Source organism: Lepus europaeus, chromosome 9 (genome assembly GCF_033115175.1).
Source record: "Lepus europaeus isolate LE1 chromosome 9, mLepTim1.pri, whole genome shotgun sequence".
Classification (NCBI taxonomy): Eukaryota; Metazoa; Chordata; class Mammalia; order Lagomorpha; family Leporidae; genus Lepus; species Lepus europaeus.
The window spans coordinates 16,840,773-16,863,219 of NC_084835.1; the positions used below are offsets into that span (position 1 = coordinate 16,840,773).

At 53.1% G+C, this 22,447-nt stretch overlaps 1 protein-coding gene across 1 annotated transcript in view; it reads right to left on the reverse strand.

The window, feature by feature from the left end:
* Positions 1–6,878: 6,878 nt before the first annotated feature.
* GASK1A (golgi associated kinase 1A) overlaps positions 6,879–22,447 on the reverse strand; it is a 39,632-nt gene continuing 24,063 nt past the window's right edge. The window contains exons 2-5 of the mRNA XM_062200102.1: positions 20,458–21,744; positions 9,009–9,131; positions 7,742–7,845; positions 6,879–7,212 (exon numbers count right to left, since the gene is read on the reverse strand). Of these exons, the coding sequence (XP_062056086.1) occupies positions 7,002–7,212; positions 7,742–7,845; positions 9,009–9,131; positions 20,458–21,744 (1,725 nt within the window). The 3' untranslated portion in view covers positions 6,879–7,001. The remainder of the gene's footprint in view (positions 7,213–7,741; positions 7,846–9,008; positions 9,132–20,457; positions 21,745–22,447) is intronic.

A 22,447-nucleotide genomic window follows, 5' to 3' on the forward strand; every position in this document is an offset into this window, starting at 1 on the left:
TGCAGATCCCAGGCAGCCTCTGCTCAGCTTGATGGGAACATCCTGATTCCCGTCCAGGCTGCTTGCTTGACTTGGCCCCTTGTTCTCATTCCAGAGGTAATGGCTCCGGAGACAGAAGGCAAGCAGCAAGCACTGGGGCTGAGAGGGCTTGTTTTTGTTTTTGTTTTTTTGAAAGGGATAAAAAGTGGCTCAGGTTTCAGGTTTGCAGGAAAGACTCTGCCAATGGACAAAGCAGAGCTGAACAAGCAAAGAGCCAAATGCGTGTGAACGTACTTGGCCAAGAACTGCCTGTGGCTGCCCTGCAGTCCTGAGCGCTGGTCCTGGCTTGTCATGTGCTCTGGATCCAGAGGCACTGCAGGGGGAGGTGGCCGTGGGGTACCTGGCCAGGGGTGGTGGCCTTGGGGGCCAGAATTGCTCGCACAGTTCTTACCTGGGGTTGAAGTCTCAGCCTTCCAGGAAACCATGGGCAAGTTACCCAAACCCTCTGTGCCTCCTCTGTAAAATGCAGAGTAACAACCCTACTGACCTTGCGGTAGTGGTGATGGAAGGCACCGATCCAGGGCGCCTGCCTCCTCCAGGGAAGGAAGAGGCCACTGCTGAGACGGATGGAGGCGAGGGGAGCAGAGGGCGCCAGCCCCTCCCTGCAGATCCACCTGCGCTGCAGCCCCGCCGGCACCACCCAGCCGGGTCCTTTTCACCTTCGGAGGAACAAAAGCTGGGCTTGTGGCTAATTAAGAGTGTAGATAGATAATGCGTGAGCATTTTGCACACTGGACTTGAGATGGTGGCTGACGTTGCACAGTAACCTTACACCCCCCACCCCACCCCACCCCCATCAGCATGCCCAGAGGATTGGAAGGGTGGCTACAGGGGAGTAGCTGAAAGAGCAGACTGAGATCAGAAAGATGCTGGCAACCACAGCCAGAGGAGCCAAGCTGCTATCAAGCCTCCACTGAGTGGCACTGGAATGACTGAGAGACTTTCTACACCCCACCCCACCCCGCCCCTGCCGCACCCTCTGTCCATGACTGTGGTCATGTAGCTAAACCTGCATTTCCCTGTGTAAGTTTTGGTCTCCATCCTTTATGGAGTGGTTGGATACCAAGGCACCAGCTGGCGACCTCCCCACGTTGCTAACAGCCTCAGTAAACTTTCCTCCCTTTCTTTCCCCCAAATCCTTGTCCGCCAAGGTATCCGATTCTCTTGTGACAAGTGTGGGCCTTGGGTTCGATAACACAGTTCTCTGCAGTGGAAAATGGCAACTTCCGCAAAACTGCTGCTCAGAGCTGGCACGAGCCAAAACTATCCACCATGGTTGCTGATGGAGTCACTGGGCTGACCTGTAGCTCACTATAAGGTCAATATAATAAAATTACCATGGCTGACACTCTTATTCCCATCACACACCTGACACCATGACACTTCCTAGATTTCCCAAAAGGGACAGGGCAATACTCAAACCCTACCCAGACTCCACCCCTAGAATATTCAATTAAACACCACCCTTCAAGGTACCACCCCTGTGCCTCCAGATCACATAAAAGGCTGGCCCCAAACCTCGTGGGGTACAGCTCACTCTGGAGTATGCCCAAACTCCCTCTTGTTCATTTGCTTTAAGTACAAATAAATCTTGTTTCTCTGCTGATCTTTCCTTACATCTTGTCCCCAAATTTCTTTATCACATCAGAGGCAGAACCGGGACCCAGCCACCTGACAAGAGGAGTACCCAGAAATGGTGTCTTTGGTGGGTGGCTAAGCAGGGAGAGTGGAACCCTGTCCTGCAAGGCCACAGGAAGTTGCTGTGCCCAGGGCAGGCTGGGCGGGACCACTTGGTGTCTGTCCATGGGCACGTCCCTTCTTGCTGAGAAGGCTGGTTCACATCCTGACACAGAGTCTTGGTGGAAGCTGGAGTTTTGCTCACTGACAGGAGGAGTCTGACTTGGTGTGTTCATAGAGAAACCACACACACACACACACACACACACACACATGCACGCATGATCAGCACACCTGCCTTTCCCCCATGGACTGGGAAAATGGCCGTCACTGGCCAAGTTCTCACCCTACAGGGCCAATGCTATGGAGCTGTGGTTTGGCTCCCCTGCTGGTTCCTGCAGAGGTGGGCTAGAGTTCCAGTGTCGCATGCCACTGTCTGTGTATTTAGTGTCTCACTAGTGAGGCAGTATTTAGGGGCTGGCTGAGTCTCATCCTGATGTGAGAGCCCCGTCTCTCTGTCTTTGCCTTTTTCTAGGGTGGTAAGAGTCTCACTCCCACCTCTGGTTGAGCGTAGGTCCATGGGGCAGGAAGTCGAACAGGAGCAGTGAAATAGAAACTGGCTGAGTCCAGCAGGAACGTCCTTGGGAGGAACTGAGAGCAATGGGAGAAAGAACAACATACTGGAGACCTTAGGAGAAATCCCAGAGCTGGCTGGGGCCGACCTCCCTCTTCCCAGTGACACGTCGTGGCCAGGACATGTCTGCATTCCCAGACCCTGGGCTACGCCAGGGCCCGGGGGGTTGCGGCCCCTCCCACCTGCACCTGCACATTGCCACAGTGGGTGGGAAGTGCCTTGAAAAGTCTGTAAAAGATCTAGTGAAAGGCACACGGCCCACATGGTTTTAGGGGACAGCTCTGTAAAAATCTTTGAGGAATAAGTGATTCCTTTTTAAATTGCCCCAAAGCATTGAAAAAGACAGCAAAATTCTGAATTCACTTAATGAAGTCTGCCTATTTAAACTTAATAGTAACACAGCTCCAGAGTGCTCTGGAAAGGAACATCGTAGGCCATATATGAATACATATGCAAAGATTCTAAATAGTACACGGCAGATTAAATCATGGAATTGCTAAAGACTAATATGCCTCAGCCAAAGAGGTCTAGTCTAGGAAATTCTGGGAAGGAAACGATCATTCAGCATTAGAAGCTAAAGGAGGGAACCATGTCCCACACACACTGAAAAGGCATTTGATAACATTCAATCCACATTCTTGAGTCTGGGGAAATGCAGTAAGCTAAGAATACAAAGAAACTTCCTGAACTCGATGAAAGGTATTTATCAGAAATGATTTCTTTAAGCCTGATAATATGCAACAGTGAAATCATAGAGGTGTTTCCGCTTGAGTCAGAAATAAGATGAGCAGAGGTGCAGTAGGTTAATCCTCCACCTGGGGTGCTGGCATCCTATATGGGTGCCGGTTCTAGTCCCAGCTGCTCCACTTCCAGTCCAGCTCTCTGCTGTGGCCTGAGAAAGCAGCAGAAGATGGCCCAAGTGCTTGGGCCCCTGCACCCACGTGGGAGACCAGGAAGAGGTGCCTGGCTCTTGGCTTCAGATCCAGCTGTTCTGGCCAATTGGGAAGTGAACCAATGGAAGAAAGACCTTTCTCTCTGTCTCTCCCTCTCACTGTCTGTAACTCTAACTAGCAAATAAAATAAATAAAATCTTAAACATAAAAAATAAGATGAGGATGCTTGCTATGGTTTCTCTGATTCGATGTTCGTCCAGGGAGATTCTACCAAAGTAACGAGACAACTGAAATAATTCAGAGGTGTGCATAGACACACACATTTGCAAACAAGAAATGTAAAGTCATCATTATTTGAAAATATGATTTGCTACTTAAAAACTCTAAGTTATGCATCTAAAAATGTATGAAAACATCTGAGAAAGAGAAGTCATTTTCAATAGTTGTAAACATTATATCTTTAAAATGAGCTATTTGATGATGAAAATTATAAAATGTTACTAGGGATGATCTAAGAGTAAGTGGATGGGTAAGCCCCACCCCTGGGTGACAGCATTCAATATCCAAAATGAAACAGATTCTAATTAGTCTATAAATTGAAAACAGTGGGACTGTGAGGACAATAGCAGGGGGTGGCATGCTTCGTAGGTAGACATTATGGTATTAAAGACAATGCAAAAAAAAGCACAGAAAAAAAAAAACTGAAGTAGAATAAAACAATGAGACCCTAGACTACCAGATAGCAAAAATATTAAGTAGCCTTAGTTAAAATCATGTCATGCTGATGCAGGAACTGGAAAAAAGTTAGCAATGGAGCAGAGCAGAGTTCACATACAGACCTCCGTGCTGGTGGGAATTTAGGATATGACCAGGGAACGCTAAATTCAGCAGAGAGAGAGAGGGCAGACTTTGGAATGGTGATGTCGGAACACCTGACTATCCATCTGGGGGGTAGGGCATGGAAGTTAGGTACCTAACACCCAGCATTCTCAGATACACATTTTGTAAGGATTTAAAAATACTGTGTAAATACTTGAATAAAACACAGGAGATTATCTGAATGTTCTGGCAGTACTGACAGCCTTTCTAAAAAGGCGTGAAACACCAAGACTTCACGGGAAAGACAAACAAATTTGACTACACGGAAATTACCATTTTCTACTTGGCAAAAAGACTCCATAAACAAAGTCAAGAGACAAATGATAGACAGGAAGAAAATATTTACACCACATCTAACAGAGATTGCTATGCTAATTAGATTCAAAGATCTCTACCCAATTAACAAGGAGAGGACAAATATCTTAAAGGAAATATACATGATTAGTAAATAAGTAGAAAGACTGCTTCCTTAGTAACTGAGCAACTATAATATTATGTCCTAATTTTTATGTATTTATATTTATTGCACAGAGATCGCCCATCATCTGGTTCAATTCCCAAATGCCCATTCAGCCAGGAGCTAAGAACTTAATCTCCCCTGTGGGTGGCAGGGACCCAACGACTTGAGCCGTCCCCTGCTGCTTCCCAGCGTGTACATTAGCAGGGAGCTGGAATTGGGGATGAAGCTGGAGCTCAAACCCAAGCAGCCTCATAGGGGATACAGGCGTCTCACGCAGCATTACAACCTCCACGCCACACCCCTGCCCTGGAAATGCAATTTTCAAAGTAAGCTTCCCTATCAGATGGATGAAAGGCAAAAACGTGTGAGACTGTCAAGTACTGATGAAGGTGAAGGAAAACAGTCCCCCACTCTCTTCTCCTGGTAGAAGTGACACTGACATCGCCGCTTTGGAGAACTTGACAGTTCTCGCAAAGAGTGCCCATGACCTCTGACCCAGAAATCCAAATATGGGAATCCAGCTGGCAGAAATGTGGGCACACAAGGCAATGATGTTTATAGTTGGTGAAAAATTAGAGCCACTGCTCATCATTACAAGAACAGCCCAATGAAATAGAACACACACCTGCCTAGACTTCTAACCCACCATCAATAAAAATTAGGTCCATTCGGATGATCGATAGAACTAAAGGCAATAAAATACAAAGACTGAGCTGACAAAGTAGGATCCCACTTCTATTATTATTATTATTATTATTTTTGACAGGCAGAGAGAGAGAGAGAGACAGAGAGAAAGGTCTTCCTTTTCCATTGGTTCACCCTCCAATGGCCGCTGAGGCCTGTGCGCTGCAGCCGGCGCACCGTGCTGATCCGAAGCCGGAAGCCAGTGCCTGCTCCTGGTCTCCCATGTGGGTGCAGGGCCCAAGCACTTGGGCCATCCTCCACTGCACTCCTGGGCCACAGCAGAGAACTGGACAGGAAGAAGAGAAACTGGGACAGAATCCGGTGCCCTGACCGGGACCAGAACCCGGGGTGCCAGTGCCGCAGGCGGAGGATTAGCCTACCAAGCCGCGGTGCCGGCCACTTCTATTATTTTTAAATTTGCATGTAGTGTGAGTATGAATTTCACTGTTTATATGCCTCTATTACTTATACATTTGCTTTTAGAAAGCATGTGTTACTTCTCCAGTTTTTAAACCAAAAAATGTAACAGAGTAAGAACTGAAAAATTTAAAGCCTATAAAGACAAGTCCTTAGTGTAATTTTTTTTAAAGATGTATTTATCAGGGCCAGTACTGTGGTGTAGCGGGTAAAGCCGCCACCTGCAGCGCCGGCATCCCATATGTCTGCCAGTTCAAGTCCTGGCTTCTCCACTTCTGAACCAGCTCTCTGCTGTGGCCTGGGGAAGCAGAAGATGCCCAAGTCCTTGGGCCCCTGCACCTGCATGGGAGACCCAGAGGAAACTCCTGACTCCTGGCTTCAGATCGGCACAGCTTCAGCTGTTGTGCCTATCTGGGGAGTGAACCAGTGGATGGAAGACCTCTCTCTCTCTACCTCTGCCTCTCTGTAACACTGCCTTTCAAATAAATAAATAAATCTTATATTTAAAAAAGGAGATGTATTTATTTGAGAGAGAGAGAGAGAGAGAGAGAGAGAGAGAGAGAGACGGAGAGGATGAGAATCTTCCATCCTCTGGTTGACTCTCCAAATGGCCACAATATTGAGGGCGGGGCCAGGCTGAAACCAGGAGCCAGGAACTCCATCCAAGTCTCTCATGTGGGTGGCAGGGGCCCAAGCACTTGCACCAACCTCTGCAGCTCTCCCAGGCGCAGCCAGCAGGGAGCTGGATCAGGAGCAGAGTAGCAGAACTTGAACTAGCATTCCAATACGGGAAGCTGCCTTTGCAAGTGGCGGCTCTCTGAGCTGCACCACAGTGCTGGCCCTTTGTGTTTCAACACTTAGACCCGAGACTGCTTCTAACCACAAGTGCAATTCTATGAAGACCCTTTGTCAGGTTTGTCTCATGTATCGCACGCGGGTGTGTCCACAGGTGTGTACGTACGACACCCTGCACAGTGCTCCAGGCAGAGTGGTCTGGCTCTGCCTTGGCATGTGGGATGCACAACTGGGCAGGCTCTGGAGCAGTTCACAGAAAATCATGAATCACATTTATTGGTGCATGGAAATAGCCACAGCCAAGAAGGCAGAGAGGAAAGCAGTCAGGCTGAAACCCCCGACACCACCTCCACTGTCCCAGGCGGGCGAACCATCCCTCGACATCCACCTACCCCTCTGGTTTCTCGCTTTCCCCATGTATCCTCAGGATGGGTGAGCCCAGGAGCCCCTGGCCATCAGGAGGGCTGCTCATCAACTCAGGGTTGTGATGAGAGGGGCGATGCTTGCCTGGGCAGTGCCGGACTCACGGGTCCTGGTCCCTGAAGAGCGTGAGGTTGTGTCTCTGGATGTGGGCCAGCAGGACCTGTCCTCGGCGCTCCAGGTTCTGCAGGCCCTGCTTCAGCCCGGGGGTCCCACCGTGGCTCTCCCAGAACACCGGGTCCATCCGCAGCGACCTGAGCAGCAGGTTCTGGAGACACCCTGATGCGAGAACCTTCACGGCCGACTCAGGGAACCTGGGGCGAAGTCCACAGAGCCCGTGACCCAGAGGAAGAGCAGCAGTGCTCTCAGAGTGTCAAGGCCCAGGGCCTGCACCTGCTGCCTTGGCCTCAGGGGGCACTCTGACCCCCTAGGGCTATGAAAGCAAGGGGACAGACCACAGAAATGGATCGACTCTGCCGTCCCAGGCTCTGCTTGGCAAAATGTGGGACCAAAAAAAAAAAAAAAATGACCCCAGAAAGCTGAGCCAGTTACGAAGAGCAAGCTGGGAAAGATGGCCCCCTCCAGGCTAGCTCTCCCACCCAGTACAAGAGAGGGGCTAGCCTTCCCACACCACAGCGGGGCAGCTGCAGGGCCAGGGGGCCGACTGCACAGTGGGCTCAGGTGCTACCAGCTGTATCCCCTCTCAGCTTTCCCAGGGCTCCCCACACCCTCTGGAAGTGCCTATCCACCAGCTTTTGTCTGCTACCATTATTCTAGGTCCCATTGTCTGCAGCAAGACCCTCCAGCCTCAGTGCCCTGAACTTCCAACCCCTGGAGCCTCACCCACGAATGCCCTCCAGGAGCCGGAAGTTCAGCTTGTCCTCAGGGTGCTGGAGGTTGGCAGCATTATCGATGTAGACCAGACGAGATGGGTCACTGCTCCGGACCTCAGAGCGGGGGAGACAGATAGAGACAGACGGGTGAGGGTGCGGCAGAGCTAACAATGCCGTGGGCTCTGTCAGTGCTAAGGGGCTCAGGGCGCTGGGCTGTCCGTCCCACAGCACATCCTGCCACAGCTGAGTGCTCGCCCTCCCCTGGGCACCGTGCTAGGTTCTTCCAGGTGTCAAGTCAGTGAATCCTCCCAGCAACCTTAGGAGGGGGCACTCGTGTTAACCCCAGTTTGCAGAATCGGAGGCACAAGGAGTCGTCAGCTAGGGAGTAGCCAGGCTGGTTCAGGCCTGGACCCACAGTGATAAGCCACACGTTACCTGTTCAGCTGCCAGGCAAAGGGGCTGCCTCCTGCTTGAGTGGATGAAGGGGTGAGCAGTGGGGGTGGGGGTGGGACTCAGCAGGTGCACAGGAGTCTGTTCGTGGGGCCTGGGCTCTGTAGTGTGTTGTGCACGTGTGTGTGCTGAGCCACACACACACATAGTCACCTCCTTGTGCCACCTGTTCCGGAGCACCAGGGCAGCTCCCAGAGCCTCCCTGGGAGCAGCCCACAGTGTCCTTTATCCTTGCACAGCAGGGACCATACCCTGTTGAATATCCTCGAAATTTTCAAAACTGAAACCAGCAACTGAGAAGTCTTTCATGTCTTCAAAGCCACGGTGTGGTTGGGAATGGGAGGCCCTCTCTGCTGGCCCCCATGCCATGCACACCCTATCCCCCTCCATGCTCCCAAATCCCATGGTGATTTCCCATAATCCCTGCTGGCAACCAAGGCTCAGATCATGGCCTTTTGTCTCCAGGACCCTGGCTGCCCCACTCTCTGCCTCTCTGCCTTCCATTTGGAGACCTGGTTCTCAAACTCTGCTTCCAGGGACCCTGGGGGTGCCCTAGTCTCTCTTGGGGGCAGTGGAAACAGCAAGAACAGGGCTCCAGCCCCCAAGCCACCACACTCTAGCCCATTCTCAAAGCTGCACTTGGTTACTGTTATAGGTTGTGGCTTCCTGGAAATACTAAAACAAACAGTTCTGCTGCTAAAAAGATCAGGATGAGGAAACCCCAGCATCCAACGACCCCTGACGCTCGCAGCCAGCGTCTCTGTCTTCGAAAGAGACAGGAGGCCACGTCTGGGGCAACAGGAGACAACAGTGCAGGGGAGACATACCAGGATGTGGACCAGCCGCAGCTCGGCCGGGTTCCGGCATTTCTCTCGCAGCCGCTCTAGCACACAGGGATCTGAGGGCTCAGGCTCGAAGCCACAGCAGTAGCGATCCAGGCGGTCGTGCACCTGTGGAGACACCTGGCTGCTGAGGGCGTGGGACAGGGCCTGCCCCCACCAGCCCCAACACTGGGACCATCGGGCCTCTGCTCCCTCCGCCACCCTGGGGTGCTCCTCGGAGCCAGAGCAGTCAGCACTGCTACCAGCCTTGGGCTAGAATTCGAGCCACTGCTCTGCTGCTCGGGCCAGCTCACTCCTAACAGCAGGCCCTGTGGGCTGAGGCCTCAGGCCAGCCGATGTCCCCCAATGCCCACAGAGCTCCTAAAACCCTTGGATGTTCTTGGGTGACAGGTGTGTCTTTTGTTTGAACAATGAAGTTGAATGTGTTCACATGCACCCCAACTCCAGTCTGTGCTTAGGACCCTTCCAGACGTGCCCCTGTGGTCTGCCGGTCCACTCGAGTCCACTCTAACAAACCAGTACATGTAAGTGAGGTGTGTTCCTAACAACTTATCAGACTGGGCTCAGCCATGCCCAAGGTCATACGTGCAAAAGCAATGGAGTGTGAACTTGAAGACGGCTGCAGCCTGGAGGTGATCAGTAGTATCCCCGGGTTCATGGAGAGGGATTGGCTGCAGATGGACAGAGGGACATGGGATGGTTGTGCTGGCTAAAGCTCCACAAGGTCTGTGGTTCAGGGTGGCTGAGCGATGACCACAGAAGATAGATGTGGACCATCCAGACCCCGCCAAGCCTAATGTGGCCCCAGCTCCCAGGGAAGGTGATGGGCTCTGTGCCTTTTCCTCCTTTACAGACGGCAATGAGATCTCCAGATTTAATGAGCAAAGCTGAGATCAAATTCATTATCTCCTGATGAGCGCTGATGCAGGTCTCCTTCGACCTCTGCAACTGGGCTCACCTTTCTTGTGTTCATACGCAAGCAACAGAAAAAACGGACTGCAAATGCCTGAAGCCGAAAGGAACATTAGCGTCAGCTGCAACAGGATGAGTCACGGGAGGCAGGCGGGGTGGAGTTCGCAGCTCGCTACCGTCAGGAGGAGGGCTTGGGCTTCTTCCCAATCTCCACTCGACCATTCACAACCAGGACAGCACCCTGTGTTGTTCTAGGAAGCCAGCAGGTGGCTGCTGCGGGCACACATTAGCTTATTCATGTCCAGACTGAGAGAGAGGCAGAGAGAGAGAAGGCGCCTCTCCCCCCAACAACCACGGCCTTTCCTGCCACCAAATTAGGACACACGCTAGTGGTCAGAGGAAGGTGAGGATGCGATGAGCCCGGAAGCTACAGCCGTCAGATCAAGGAACAGGAAGGAAGAGAGCAAATCAGGGCTCTGTGAGGCAGGAACACAGAGCAGCCAGACTGGTGTGGCTGTCCCCATTCAGGCCTCTACCAAGGCTGAGCCCCGCAGCAGGCCGCCAGAGAGCTCCCAGCCCCCCAGTTCACGTTACATCCTCTAAAAGTAGGATCGCACCTCCCTTAGCGCTCCACGTCATCCTTGAACTTGGCAAGGGAGCTTTCACATGTACCCCATCCTTAGCGCAGTGGGTAAGTGCAGAGGTTAGCCAGCTTTCTCAGTACAAGACCAGAGAGTAAATATTTTAGGCTTCAGAGGCCTTATGGTCTCTGTTGCAACGACTCCATGGTACCACTGGAGTGCACACCGTACACATTATAGATAACAGGAAAACAAATGTGCACAGCTATATTCCAACAAAGATTTATGTCCTAAAATTTCAATTTCATATAATCTTTTTTTAAAGATTTATTTATTTGAGAGGCAGAGTTACAGACAGAGAGAAGGGGAGACAGACAGAGAGAGAGGTCTTCCATCTGCTGGTTCACTCCCCAAATGGTCACAATGGCTGGAGCTGTGCCGATCCAAAGCCAGGAGCTTCTTCCAGGTCTCCCATGTGGGTACAGGGGCCCAAGCACTTGGGCTAACTTCCATTGCCTTCCTAGGCCATTAGCAGAGAGCTGGATCGGAAAAAAAAGTGGTTGGGATAGGAACCAGCGCCCCTATGGGATGCCACTGCCACAGGCAGAGGCTTAACCTACTATGCCACAGCGCTTGGCCCCTCATATAATCTTTGGACATCAAAAATTATGCTGCTTCTTTTGATATTTTTTCAACCATTCAGAAACGCCAGAACCAGTCTTAGCGCTTGGGCTGAACAAAAGCAGGTGAAGGGTGAATGCAGCCACACCGCAGTTGGGTGTCTGATCCCTGGTTTGGAGCCCAGGTGGCTCTGAGGATGAACCCCGGCTCCACTGTGTCCCGGCTATGTGACCTGAGGGTTATCAACCTCACTTGGCCTCAGTTTTCTCATCAACAAAATGGGGTGATGATACTCCCATGAGATTGTGCTGAGTACCCCACAGCCTGAGGGTATACAGGGGTGCTTCAAAAATTAAATGGAAAAAAAATGGAATTGAAAGATGAGCTTATCTGGGGTCAACCATGCAGTTTTTCATAATATGAATTGTGTCCTGACAAGTCCAGGGACCTGAGGAGTCAGGGGTGGCCTCCTAAGAACCCCTGGCCTCACCCTGGCTCTCCCCACACTACAGGCCTAAGACCCAGGGCTTGACATAGATCAGGAGTGACAATGGCCTAGCCCTGCCCAGAATTCGACACGCAAGCCTGGTATTTGCAGCACAGACATACCTGTGAGATGGAAACCTTGCCGTCTCTTGGGCTGGGAGAGTCAATGCCAGGGCGATTACAGGAACTGCTCCCTGCCTGGTGCACGGCCCACCACAGCCCCCAGCTTGGCTCCTAGCTCGGCCCTCCCCTCCCACACCCTGTTCTGCTCGCTGCACTGCAGGAGGCTGTGGCTTGCAGCAGCATCTGTTTCCAGAAGATGCTACCAAGAACACTGGCCCCAGGGGACACGCAGCACCGGCTGGCCAGATCCACACCCGCTGGAACGTTTAACAGGAAGGCCTGGGCCGGCGGAGTTGCCAGTTTGATTGTTTTGCCACGCTGTCTGGTTATTTTTTTCCCCTGAAGAGAAATTAAGCCAAATGTGACCGAGCTTAAGTTTCCTCCCCACATTCCGTTCGGGTTTCTCTTTTTCCCCCTTACTGAAAAAATAAGGAGTTACTCAGAAAAAAATGATAATGATCGGCGGTTCGGGTTTCCGAGACAGCCCACGAGTGGCGCATTACCACGCCAGCTGAAGTCTGTGTTCAGTCTTAGTTACGTCAAGGTCAAGCCCTTACTTCATACTGAGCGCTCTGCACAACAAAAGTAGCTGACCTTCCTACCAGTCAAGATGAGAAAACTGAGTCACAGCGGCTAAATATAACATGCCTGGGGTCATGCAGTTAGGGAGTGGTGGTGCCTGGGTTTAAACCCCACCTGCCTGGCCTTGCCCACTAAGCAAGATGGGCAGACAGGGCACACATGTGCCCCCGGGCATCAGAGATCCCAAGGTTCTGGATAGCCAAGATGAAACTCTGGCTCAACGTGATCCCAGCATCCAGCGGGTGACTCAGCCCCAGGTTTTTGAATTCAGGAACGAATGAAGTACACAGCTGACAGCATGAGGGACACAGTGGGGTCTTCACAGGAGGTCTGTGGTGGTCATTGAAAGCCCGCCCACCACCCCACCCCACCCCCCTGCCCTGCAAGCTGACAGCCGAAGGTTGCAGACAAGGCCTTGCTTGGGGGCCTCCCGACATGGGGCAGCAGCGTGGGACAAGAGGCTGCAATCTTCCATGGAGGGACACCAGACCCAGCTATGGGGAGGGAAGGGCCTGCAGAGGCCCAGCACACGGGTGGCCTGAGTCCTCCAATCAGACTCACCAGGTTCCAAGGCTCAGGCTGAGGTTCCTCAGCCAGTGCCTGATCTGGGTCTGGTACATTCCAGAAGGGCCACCTGCTGTCCCTGGGGACCTCACCCCCTTCACCAACATGGGGACAGCCTCAGGCCCTTCACAGTGGAGATGAGGGGCTCCTGGCTGGGGCCACCGTGTTTCCTCCCCTCCACCGTGGGAGTTTCATCCCCAAGGTCTTGTGCTGATGGTCCAAGAAGGTGGCAACTGGATCCAACTTTGGTGTTCAGTGGTGGTGCCTTTGGGCAGTGATTGGGTTGCTCTGGGTGCTAAGGGCACAGCTGAATTGAATCTTAGTAGCTTTCCAAGAGGCCACACAGATGTAGCCACACGAATGCTCCCTGCCTCTTGCCATGTGATGCCCTGCACCACCCCGGGACTCTTGTTGGACTCTGCCAACAAGAAGACCATCGGCAGGGCAGGCATTTGGCTCAGTGGTTAAGGAGCCACTGGGAATGCCCACATCCCATATGGCAGTGCCTGGCTTCAAGTCTTGGCCCCAACTTCTGATCCGGCTTCCTGGTAAAGTGCATTCTGGGAGGCAGCAGATGATGGCGCAAGTACTTGGGTCCCCACCACCTACATGGGAAACCTAGATTGGGCTCCAGGCTCTTGGCTTTAGGCTGGCCCGGCCTTGGATGTTGTTAAGCGTTAGGGAGTGAACCAGAGGATCGAAGACCACTGTCCCCGTCTCCCTGCTTTGCAAGTAAAAAGGGAAAATGAATTTTTAAAGTTTTAAAATGCATCTTTAAAAAAATACCTAACCTGAGAGCCTTAACTAGGGGATGCCCGAGCTCTTGCACTTGAACATCCAGAACCATGAGCCAGAAGAAACCTTTTTCCTTTATAAAGTTAGCCTGCCTCGGGTGTTTTGTTACAGTAAGGAAGATCGGACTGTAACTGCTGAATGGGCTCACTGACTGACAGCCAGAGAGCTGCAGGGTGGCAGCGGGCAGGAAGAGAGTCAAACCTCTTCCCACACCCAGCCTCCCTCTCCATGGAGCACTGCTCTGACCAGCGGCTGGTGAAGAATTCTGTGAGGCTTTGGGGAAGTCACAGCGGCCCTCACTCCCCTGGGAGGACTCACCCTGCCTTGCTGCCCACAGTCTCAACAGAGCTCCTGGGCCCTGGCGGCTTCAGGGGAGGGAACACCTGTCACCTGAGACCAGAAGCTTGGGAGGCAGCTGCACAGATCAGCTGGTGGGCTCCTGGGAGCTGCACTGAGACATCTGTGGCTCTCTCAGCACCTTAAACGTCAGCCAAACCCCAGCAGCCCCTAACAGATGAAGCCACCACAGCACAGTAGGTTCTGACCACAAAAGCTAGACTGAGTCACCACGGGGCCACGTTCCACTGAAGTGCTCCACATTAGTATCTCTGGGGGAGGAGAGAATCCTGAGGTCTCCACAGATACCCAAGAGGCTTTTGATGACTTTAGACTTCCATTCTTGGCAATGAGCAGTCTTAATAAAGCAAGGGTAGCAATAGGTTTGCATGACATGCTCAGTGAAAAGCCAGCATGCGGGCCGCTATTGTGGCACAGTGGGTTAAGCTGCTGCTTACGACGCCAGCATCCCACATCAGAGCACCGGTTCAAGTCCTGGCTGCTCCACTTCAGTTCCAGCTCCCTGCTACTGTACCTGGAAATGCAGTGGAAGATGGGTCAAGTGCTTGGGGCCCTGCCACCCATGTGGGAGACCTGGTGGAGTTCCTGGTTCCTGTCTTCAGTCTGGCTGTTAGGAAGTAATCCAGCAGATGGAAGATTCTCTTCCCGTCCATCATTCTGCTTTTCAATACGTAAATAAATCTTTAAAATGAAAGCCATCATGATGCTTAATGGCAAAAACTAGAAACTGTCCCAAGTCTGTAAGAAGCAAGTCACAGCCTTGAGTCCATTAATATTTACATTCCTCTCACGGCACCAACCAGCAAATGTCAGGAGATGGAAGCAGGAGAGGACCTGTTTTCCATGGCCACGAGAAAATGAAATGCCCAGGAGTAGCTCTACACAAAAGAGAAGATTCAGCAGGAGGAAACACACAGAGGCTGTTGGGGACCTTGAGTTAATGGGAGACACGTCCTTGGCTTAGATGACTCTATATTGTACGATGCAAATTCTCTTTTTTTAAAAAAGATTTGAAAGTCAGAGTTAGAAAAAGAGAGAGAGAGAGACAGAGACAGAGACAGAGAGAGAAGGTGCTTCCATCTGCTGGTTCACTCCCCAGATGGCCACAAAGGCCAGGGCTGAGCCAAGCCAAAGCAGGAGACAGGAGCTTTATCCTGAGTCTCCCACGTGAGTGGCAGGGGCCCAAGTACTTAGACCATTTTCTGCTGCTTTTCCCAGGCCATTAGCCGGAGCTGGATGAGAAGTGGGGCAGCCAGAACAAGAATCAGCACCCATAAGGGATGCTGGCACCGCAGGTGGCAGTTTTACATCACCACACCAGTCCCTCTTGTATGATTAGTTCACAAAAATTTAATCTGATTCCAGTAAAATCCCAAAAGGATTTGGGAAGGGGAAGGAGGTAACAAGCCGATTCTAAATTTCATAGGGGAAAAAAGGATGCAAGAGAATTCTAAAAAAGAGCAATGAGGAAGATAACACCCTGTGAGATATTCATATAAAACATAAAGCACAGTAATTAAAACAGTGTGATTCTGTCATATAAATAGGACTTTTTCTGGAACAGAAGAGTCCAGAAATAGACCCATAATCGTATGGAAATTGGCTGTGGGAAAGGTAGTACTTCACATTGGGGGAGAGAATGATGGTTCCACAAATGGTGCTGGGACATTTGAGTTGCCATCTGAAAAAATAGTTGCTTCACACCTCATCCCTACTCCAAAATAACTTCCAGATGGATCAAAGATCTGTGGAAACCAACCACGAGAGAACGTATTAATTAACCCTGAAGTGGGCTAGCCCTCTTAAGACATAACCCACAGACCGAGAAGTCACAAAAGCTGGATCGTTCTAATAATGTAAACTTTCATAAAAATTGTGTACACAGCAAAAGGACTTTAAAGAAAGCTTCTTGACGAGTGAATCTAAGAGAAATGTTGCACAGTATTGAAAACAAGAGGCTGCTTTCCCCCATCTCACTCCCCCTGCCGGCTGAACCAGCCCCACCCCGCTGGTATCAGACTCCACCTCTGCGAACCCCAAACCAAGACAATCAGGCTGACTTCCGGGAGGAAACTGGATTGAGGGGCATTTACAGGGGCTGACAAGTTAGGAGGCTGTTGTGTCAGCCCAGGGGCTTTCTGGGGTCCCAGCTTTTGGGACCTGAGCGCACCTTTGTATGCAGAAGTTGGAGGAAGGCTGACATGGCCGACTCACAATCTGAGTTCCCACAGCTCGTCCAGCCTGCCCAGCCAATCACATCCTCTCAGAAGCAGCACTTATGCAAGACAAGCAGAAAGGTGCCAGTGTGGGAAGGCGGTGCTGGTATCCCCCACCTGCACCACCTTGGCACTCACTGTGTCCATACAGGTTGATGGCTTTCTACAACAAGGACCTGTGGCTCTCGGCCTTAGACCTCTCCGGCTACAAGTGACAGGAAGTCAACACCCCTGGGAGTGCTCTCCACCTGATGGCTGGAAATTAGAGAGTGAGTATCGCAGCGTCCTGGCACACTAGGTGGGACAACTCCAAGGCCCCCAGAGGACCCAGCAGGATGGAGCCCCAGCTGTCCTCAGCCATGTTTGGGTACCATATGGCTGTACACCATATTGTTTGGGTAGATGTGTGTGCATGATTTTATTACTGTCCAAAAAACATTCACCCGGCAGAGCGTACTTCCCTTCTCGGACGGTGGGGTTGGACACTGACTTGCTTCAGCCAATGTTAGCAGATGTGACACTGGCAGAGGAGTTAAACACGCTTTTGCAGCTTGGTGGAGCTCCCGGGCTCCAGTACCCCCTGCCCTGAGAAGAACGTGCTCTGGGTATTGCTGCTCCTTCACCCTGGGCCCCAGGGAGAGAAATGCAGAGCAGACCTGCCCACAGCCAACACTTGGAACCACGCTCGGGTGAGCCCCGTTGACCCACAGACCCTGGAGCAAGAAATAAAGGGCCGGGGCTTTAAGCAACGGAGTCTGGGGGAGGTTTCTCACACGGCATTATTTCAGCAATCACTAACGAACACAGAGCGTTGGGTGGATTTGTGACGCATAGGTATGGTTTGTGGGGGGTAGGAGAGATGTGGATGTGTGCACAGTACTCAAGAGTCTGAGTAAGTGGTGTGTTGAGCACAATCAGAAAAACAAGGAGGATGAATCCAAAGAAATGAGCAAGCCCACCCACCCCAGAGGGGGCTCTATGCAGTTTGTAGCTGGGGCTCCCGTGCAGACACCCCAACATTCTGCAGCCTGCCAGTGGTCTGGAGGAGGACAGTGGCAGCCAGACACGGGTGTTTGACTTGACTGGTGTTCAGCACAGCGAGGAAGAGGTGGCACGAACCCAGCCCTGTGCTGTCCAACCCCACAACCCACCTGCGTGTGCTTGGCCGCAGACACTCTGTCCCCAGGGCAGAGCCTGGCAGCCAGGGAAGAGTCCCATGCTGCAGCCCCGGGAGAGGACCAGAGCAGCTCTGTGTGGAGCAGCAGGCAGACAGTGGCTCTGCAGGGAGCTGCGCCTCGCACCTCAAAGCCCCAGGGCTTCAGAGCCAGCAGCCCCTTTCCCTGCCCCAGTTCTCGGCCAGCTGAGCGGGGACACGAAGAGAGGCGCTTTGGAATCAGACCAGCGGGGCTGCGTCCCGGGGCACCAGCCGTGACCTTGGGCATGCAACTTCACCTCTTTGGGCCTCACGTTCTCACTCAACTTTAAGTCAGCAAGGCCCGGCTGAGTCGATTCCTATAAAGTAGGAGAAATTGTGTCCGCTTGCCACCGAGGGGGTGCTGCCTACCAGGCGCTGACCCAAGCACATTCCACAAAGGACCTCGCGTGCAGAAGCCTCACGAGCTCAGGGGCCTGGGCTGCTCCAAGGACAGACCTTGAGATCAGGGTTCACCTGAAAGTGGCTGACGTGTGGGCCGGCACCGAAACCCACAGGTAGGAGAAATGAGGCCAGGAAGGCCACCAATGACCACTGGAGCTCTTGGGCTGCGTTCCTGCTTGGGAAACCCGAGATGTGTGCCACATGCAAATGGGACATTCACATTCACCAGGCTCCCATCAGTCACAGCTGAGCATGACACCAGCTCCCCAGCCCCAGCGCTGAGTGTCCTACAGTCTGGGAGAGCCCTCCTGCCTCACTCGGGTGCTCGTTCAGCCCCCCAGGTATTTCTAGGGCATAGTAGGCTCCAGGGCCCAGAGCAAGCTTGCAAATACAGGTGCAGGCAACTAGAAGGTACCATGCAGTAAAAGAGCCAGGCCCGAGGGGATGAGGTTGGGACACGCAGTACCACTGTACAAGCTGCCAGCAGCAAAGGAACCTGCTCAGTGTCATCCGGGGTGGGGGTGGGGAGACCTGGGCATGGAGAGGTCAACCCCAGGTCTGTCTGACACCACAGCCCTTGCTCTTGACCACCACAAAGCAGCCATGAGGACACAGAACGCAGAGATGAGCTCACTCAAGGGACCGGAAATGAACTCATCACAGGCAGACAGGTGACAGCCCAGGGGTGGAGGCAGGGGAGCCCGTGGATGTCAGACAATGAGGTAGGGCCTGAGGCCAGAAAGAGAGGCTGGCGGCCACTTGAGGGGGCAGGCGGCAGCTACAGGCTCAGGCTGAGTATTGCTGTGGGGGAATTAAGGCCCCGAGCTACTAATTCTTCAAAGGAAGCAGGATTTTTATGGCAAATCAAAATATTGAAAATTGTTTAAGAAGTCTCCAAAACACACTAAGAACCAAGCTTGGGTGGCCCCAAGCACAGCATATCAGCCCCAAAAGCCTGGCTGTGGCTTGTGGCCTGTCCACTCAGCTCTGTCAATCAACCCAAGGGCCGGCACTGACCTCGTTCTTCAATACGGAGCTGGCTCTCTGGGCTGTACTTAATCTCTCTGTATTTCTTTCTGGCCATGTTCCACTCATGTGTATCCATGGCTGACACCCAGCTCACGGGCACCAGAACTGCCACCCTGGCTGTTAGCATCCAGTTAGGAGAGACTGAGGTTGCCGCTGAGCCGCAACAGCAAACTTATCCCTGGGAGCCCCACGCTCGGCGGCACCCCTGCGGCTGGAGTTCCCTCTCGTTCCTCCATGGACCAGTGTCCCTTTCTCTCCTTCTCTCTTCCTCCTGCTCCTATTCTCTTTGTCTCTGTCTCTCACACTTACTTTTTAAAAAATTGTTATTTATGTATTTATTTAGAGATTTATTTAGTTAGTTGAAAGTCAGAGTTACAGAGAAAGAGAGAGAGAGAGAGAGAGAGAATATGAATCTGCTCATTCACTCCCCAAATGGCCACAAAGATCAAAGCTCAGCCAGGAGCCCAGAACTCCATCTGGATCTCCCACCTAAGTGCAGGGGCCTAAGGACTCGGACCATTTTCCACTGCTTTCTCAGGTGCATTAGCAGGGAGCTGGATTGAAAGTGCAGCACCCAGGACTCGAACTGGTACCCACATGGGATGTTGGGGTTGCAGGAGGCAGCTTTACCCACTCTGCCACAATGCCAGCCCTCACTTTATTTTTTAAATTATAGAAATCATCTTAAATCCTCAGCTCTCCGGGAGCAGAGGGAAACCCTAATTTGTAGCATTTGCTGCTTTCCACAGCATAAATATTCACACTCTGGCCATCTGCAAGCTAACCACATGCTGAATGTGGAGTTGGCAAAAATATACAGTGTTTGGGGCAGGCGCTGTGGCACAATGAGTTAAAGGCCTGGTCTGCAGTGCCGGCATCCCATATGGGCACCGGTTTGAGTCCCGGCTGCTCCACTTCAATCCAGCTCTCTGCTGTGGCCTGGGAAGACACTGGAAGATGGCCCAAGCCCTTGGGCCCCAGCACCCATGAGGAAGCTCCTGGCTCCTGGGTTTGGATCAGCCCACCTCCGGCTGTTACAGCCATCTGGGGAGTGAACCAGCAGATGGAAAACCTCTCTCTGCCTCTGCCTCTCTGTAACTCTGCCTTTCAAATAAACAAATCTCTAAAAAAAAAAAAAAAAAAAAAAAGGAAAACAGGATGCACCACTATGGTATCACACAGTAATCACCACTCCCCACATACAACGGAGAGACATCATTGCAAGAGCACAGGTAACAGAGACATAAACAAGAAGCACTGGTCCTCAGTACCAACGCCTTGCTTTCTGACACAGTGTGTTAGCTTCTGTAACTTTGGTTTTAACAGTGCTTGTGAGTCACAACCAGGTCTCAAAATTCCTACAATCCGGAAGTCAGCAGTCAGCTCTCATGAGCTGGAAGAGCTGCTCCAGCAGATCACTGGATAAACTGTCAGGGAAATTACAGAAAACAGGTGCTTGGGGACCAAAATCCAGGACTAGGGGGAGCATCATCACCCTCCTCAGTGGGCACCAATGGCCTCTACCTCTGAATTCCCCATCCCCGCACCCCACCACACCGCACTCCACCTACCTGTAGCAGGAAGTCGAAGAGTGCCAGACGTGCCCACTCGGTGTGACGGATGCCCAGGCAGGGGGCTTGGCCTGGCCTGCCGCAGCCGTGTGCCAACAGGGTCTGGTACTGCAGCCAACCCAAGGCCAGCGAGTTCTGGTCCTCATCCGGGTCACCCAGGTGCTGCACGTCAGGTGCCCACCAGATGATGGGCCTGGCGCCTCCGTCTGTGTAGCGGTAGGGCAGCAGGGGGCTGTGGAAGCGGCGGGCCAGAGCAGGCAGGCTCCGCCGCAGCCCCAGCACACGGTCCAGGTGGAAGGCCAGGACCTCAGGCAGGTCCCCAGGCCTCTTGATCAAGCCGCAGAACCCCCGGGGGCAGAGATGGCTGAGTCTGGGAGGAGACGGGTCCCGCTGAGGGGCACCCTCCATGGAGAAGCCAACCTGCAGGACCTGCCCATGGCCGGGGACCCTGGCTTTGCCCACCACCTCCGCCTGGGCCAACAAGCGGAGGATCTGCACATCGTGTTCGGTGAGCCACGGGGGCACCTGCTCGCTGGTGTTCGAGCTGCTCAACATCCCCGCGCCGTCACACCATGCAGACCCTCGAAGCTCTCCAACAGAATCAGGCCAGCTGCAAGCCCCTGAGGCTGGGGTAGGACCTGCTGCTGGGGACCCACCACTCGAGATTCTGTCCTGAGCTCCTGGAAGTTCCTTGCCTTCCGCTGGATAGGGCTGGAGCGGGAGCCCAGCGGTAGCTTCCCGGGCCTGTAAAGCTGCCACATTGCTCCCTGTGGCCAGTGGGTGGATGCTGGCTTCACCTGGTGTGTCCTGGATGGGGACTCTGCGCCAGGGGTGGCCCAGGCCCTGGGCTCCTGGATCTCTGACTTCATCTTCCCTCAGAGGCACAATATACTGGGTCGTGAGTGTCAGATCTGCCACGGCAATGCCCCTCTTGACCCTGCCTGCATGCCTGCTGTCACCTCCAGGGGACGGCCTGCCTCTGTCCGCTCGCCGCGCTCTGTGGCCCTGCTCCTCTGTACAGACCAAGCTGGATTTCCTGGGCAAAGTCCGGCCCCTGCAGAGCCCCAGGTTCCTTGCCCGCTGCCTCTGGCTGGAGCTCAGAGCCTGACGTGTGTGAGGGGCAGGGTTGTCAGTCATGTCCCGGGGCTCCGTGGGGCCAGGGTCTGGGCCGGCTGCTGGATGCTGTGGGGGTAAGCGGGTGACAGCCAGCGCAGACAGGGTCATCAAGAGGCAGAACGCTACCACTGACCGCCTCTTGCCACGCAGCCTTCTCCAGGGCCAAGGTACCTGGGGACGGGACAGAGAAAGAGATCTTGAGACCTGGGAAGGCGTGAGCCTCAGCCCACAATACAACGAGGACCATGACAAAGGAGCACCCCTGGCTCATAAGGGATTGAAAACAGAACAGCCAGGGGGAGGGATGGCCCAAGGAGCTGCCCTCAAGACAGGAAACGGGTGACCCCAGCCAGTCACGCTCATGCTCCCAAGCGCGGCCTGCTTTGCCTTCTGGGGTGGCCCCTGCTGATGCCTGCAGACTTGGGCTTCCCCCACCACCGCCATTGTCACACTGGCTGCCGTGTGCCACCAGGGACTCTCTCTGCATCTGCTCCCTGTCACTAAGGGCTGCCTGCTCTGCCTTCATCTCCGGTGATCCCAGGAGACCCAAGTTGTCCCTACAACTTGTCCATGTGGCAGCCCAGCTAAGGATGACCTTGTCCACCCTGCCTTGCAGCCCAGAGGGGCCCATGTGACCAAGTCCTTGCCCATGGGAGGAGAGTCGACCTCCTCTGCCCTCCCTGCTTGCTTCCAAGGCAGCTGGTTGCCCCGTCCTTCTCTGCTTCCCCCATCTCTGCAGCTTGGCACACGGCTATGGCAGCGCCAGGTCTGTATGTGTCACCAAGGATACACACTGGTGCAGTGACTTCTCAACACGTGGTCCCCAAACCTGCAGCATCAGTATCAGCTGAGAACTTGTCAGAAATGCAAACTC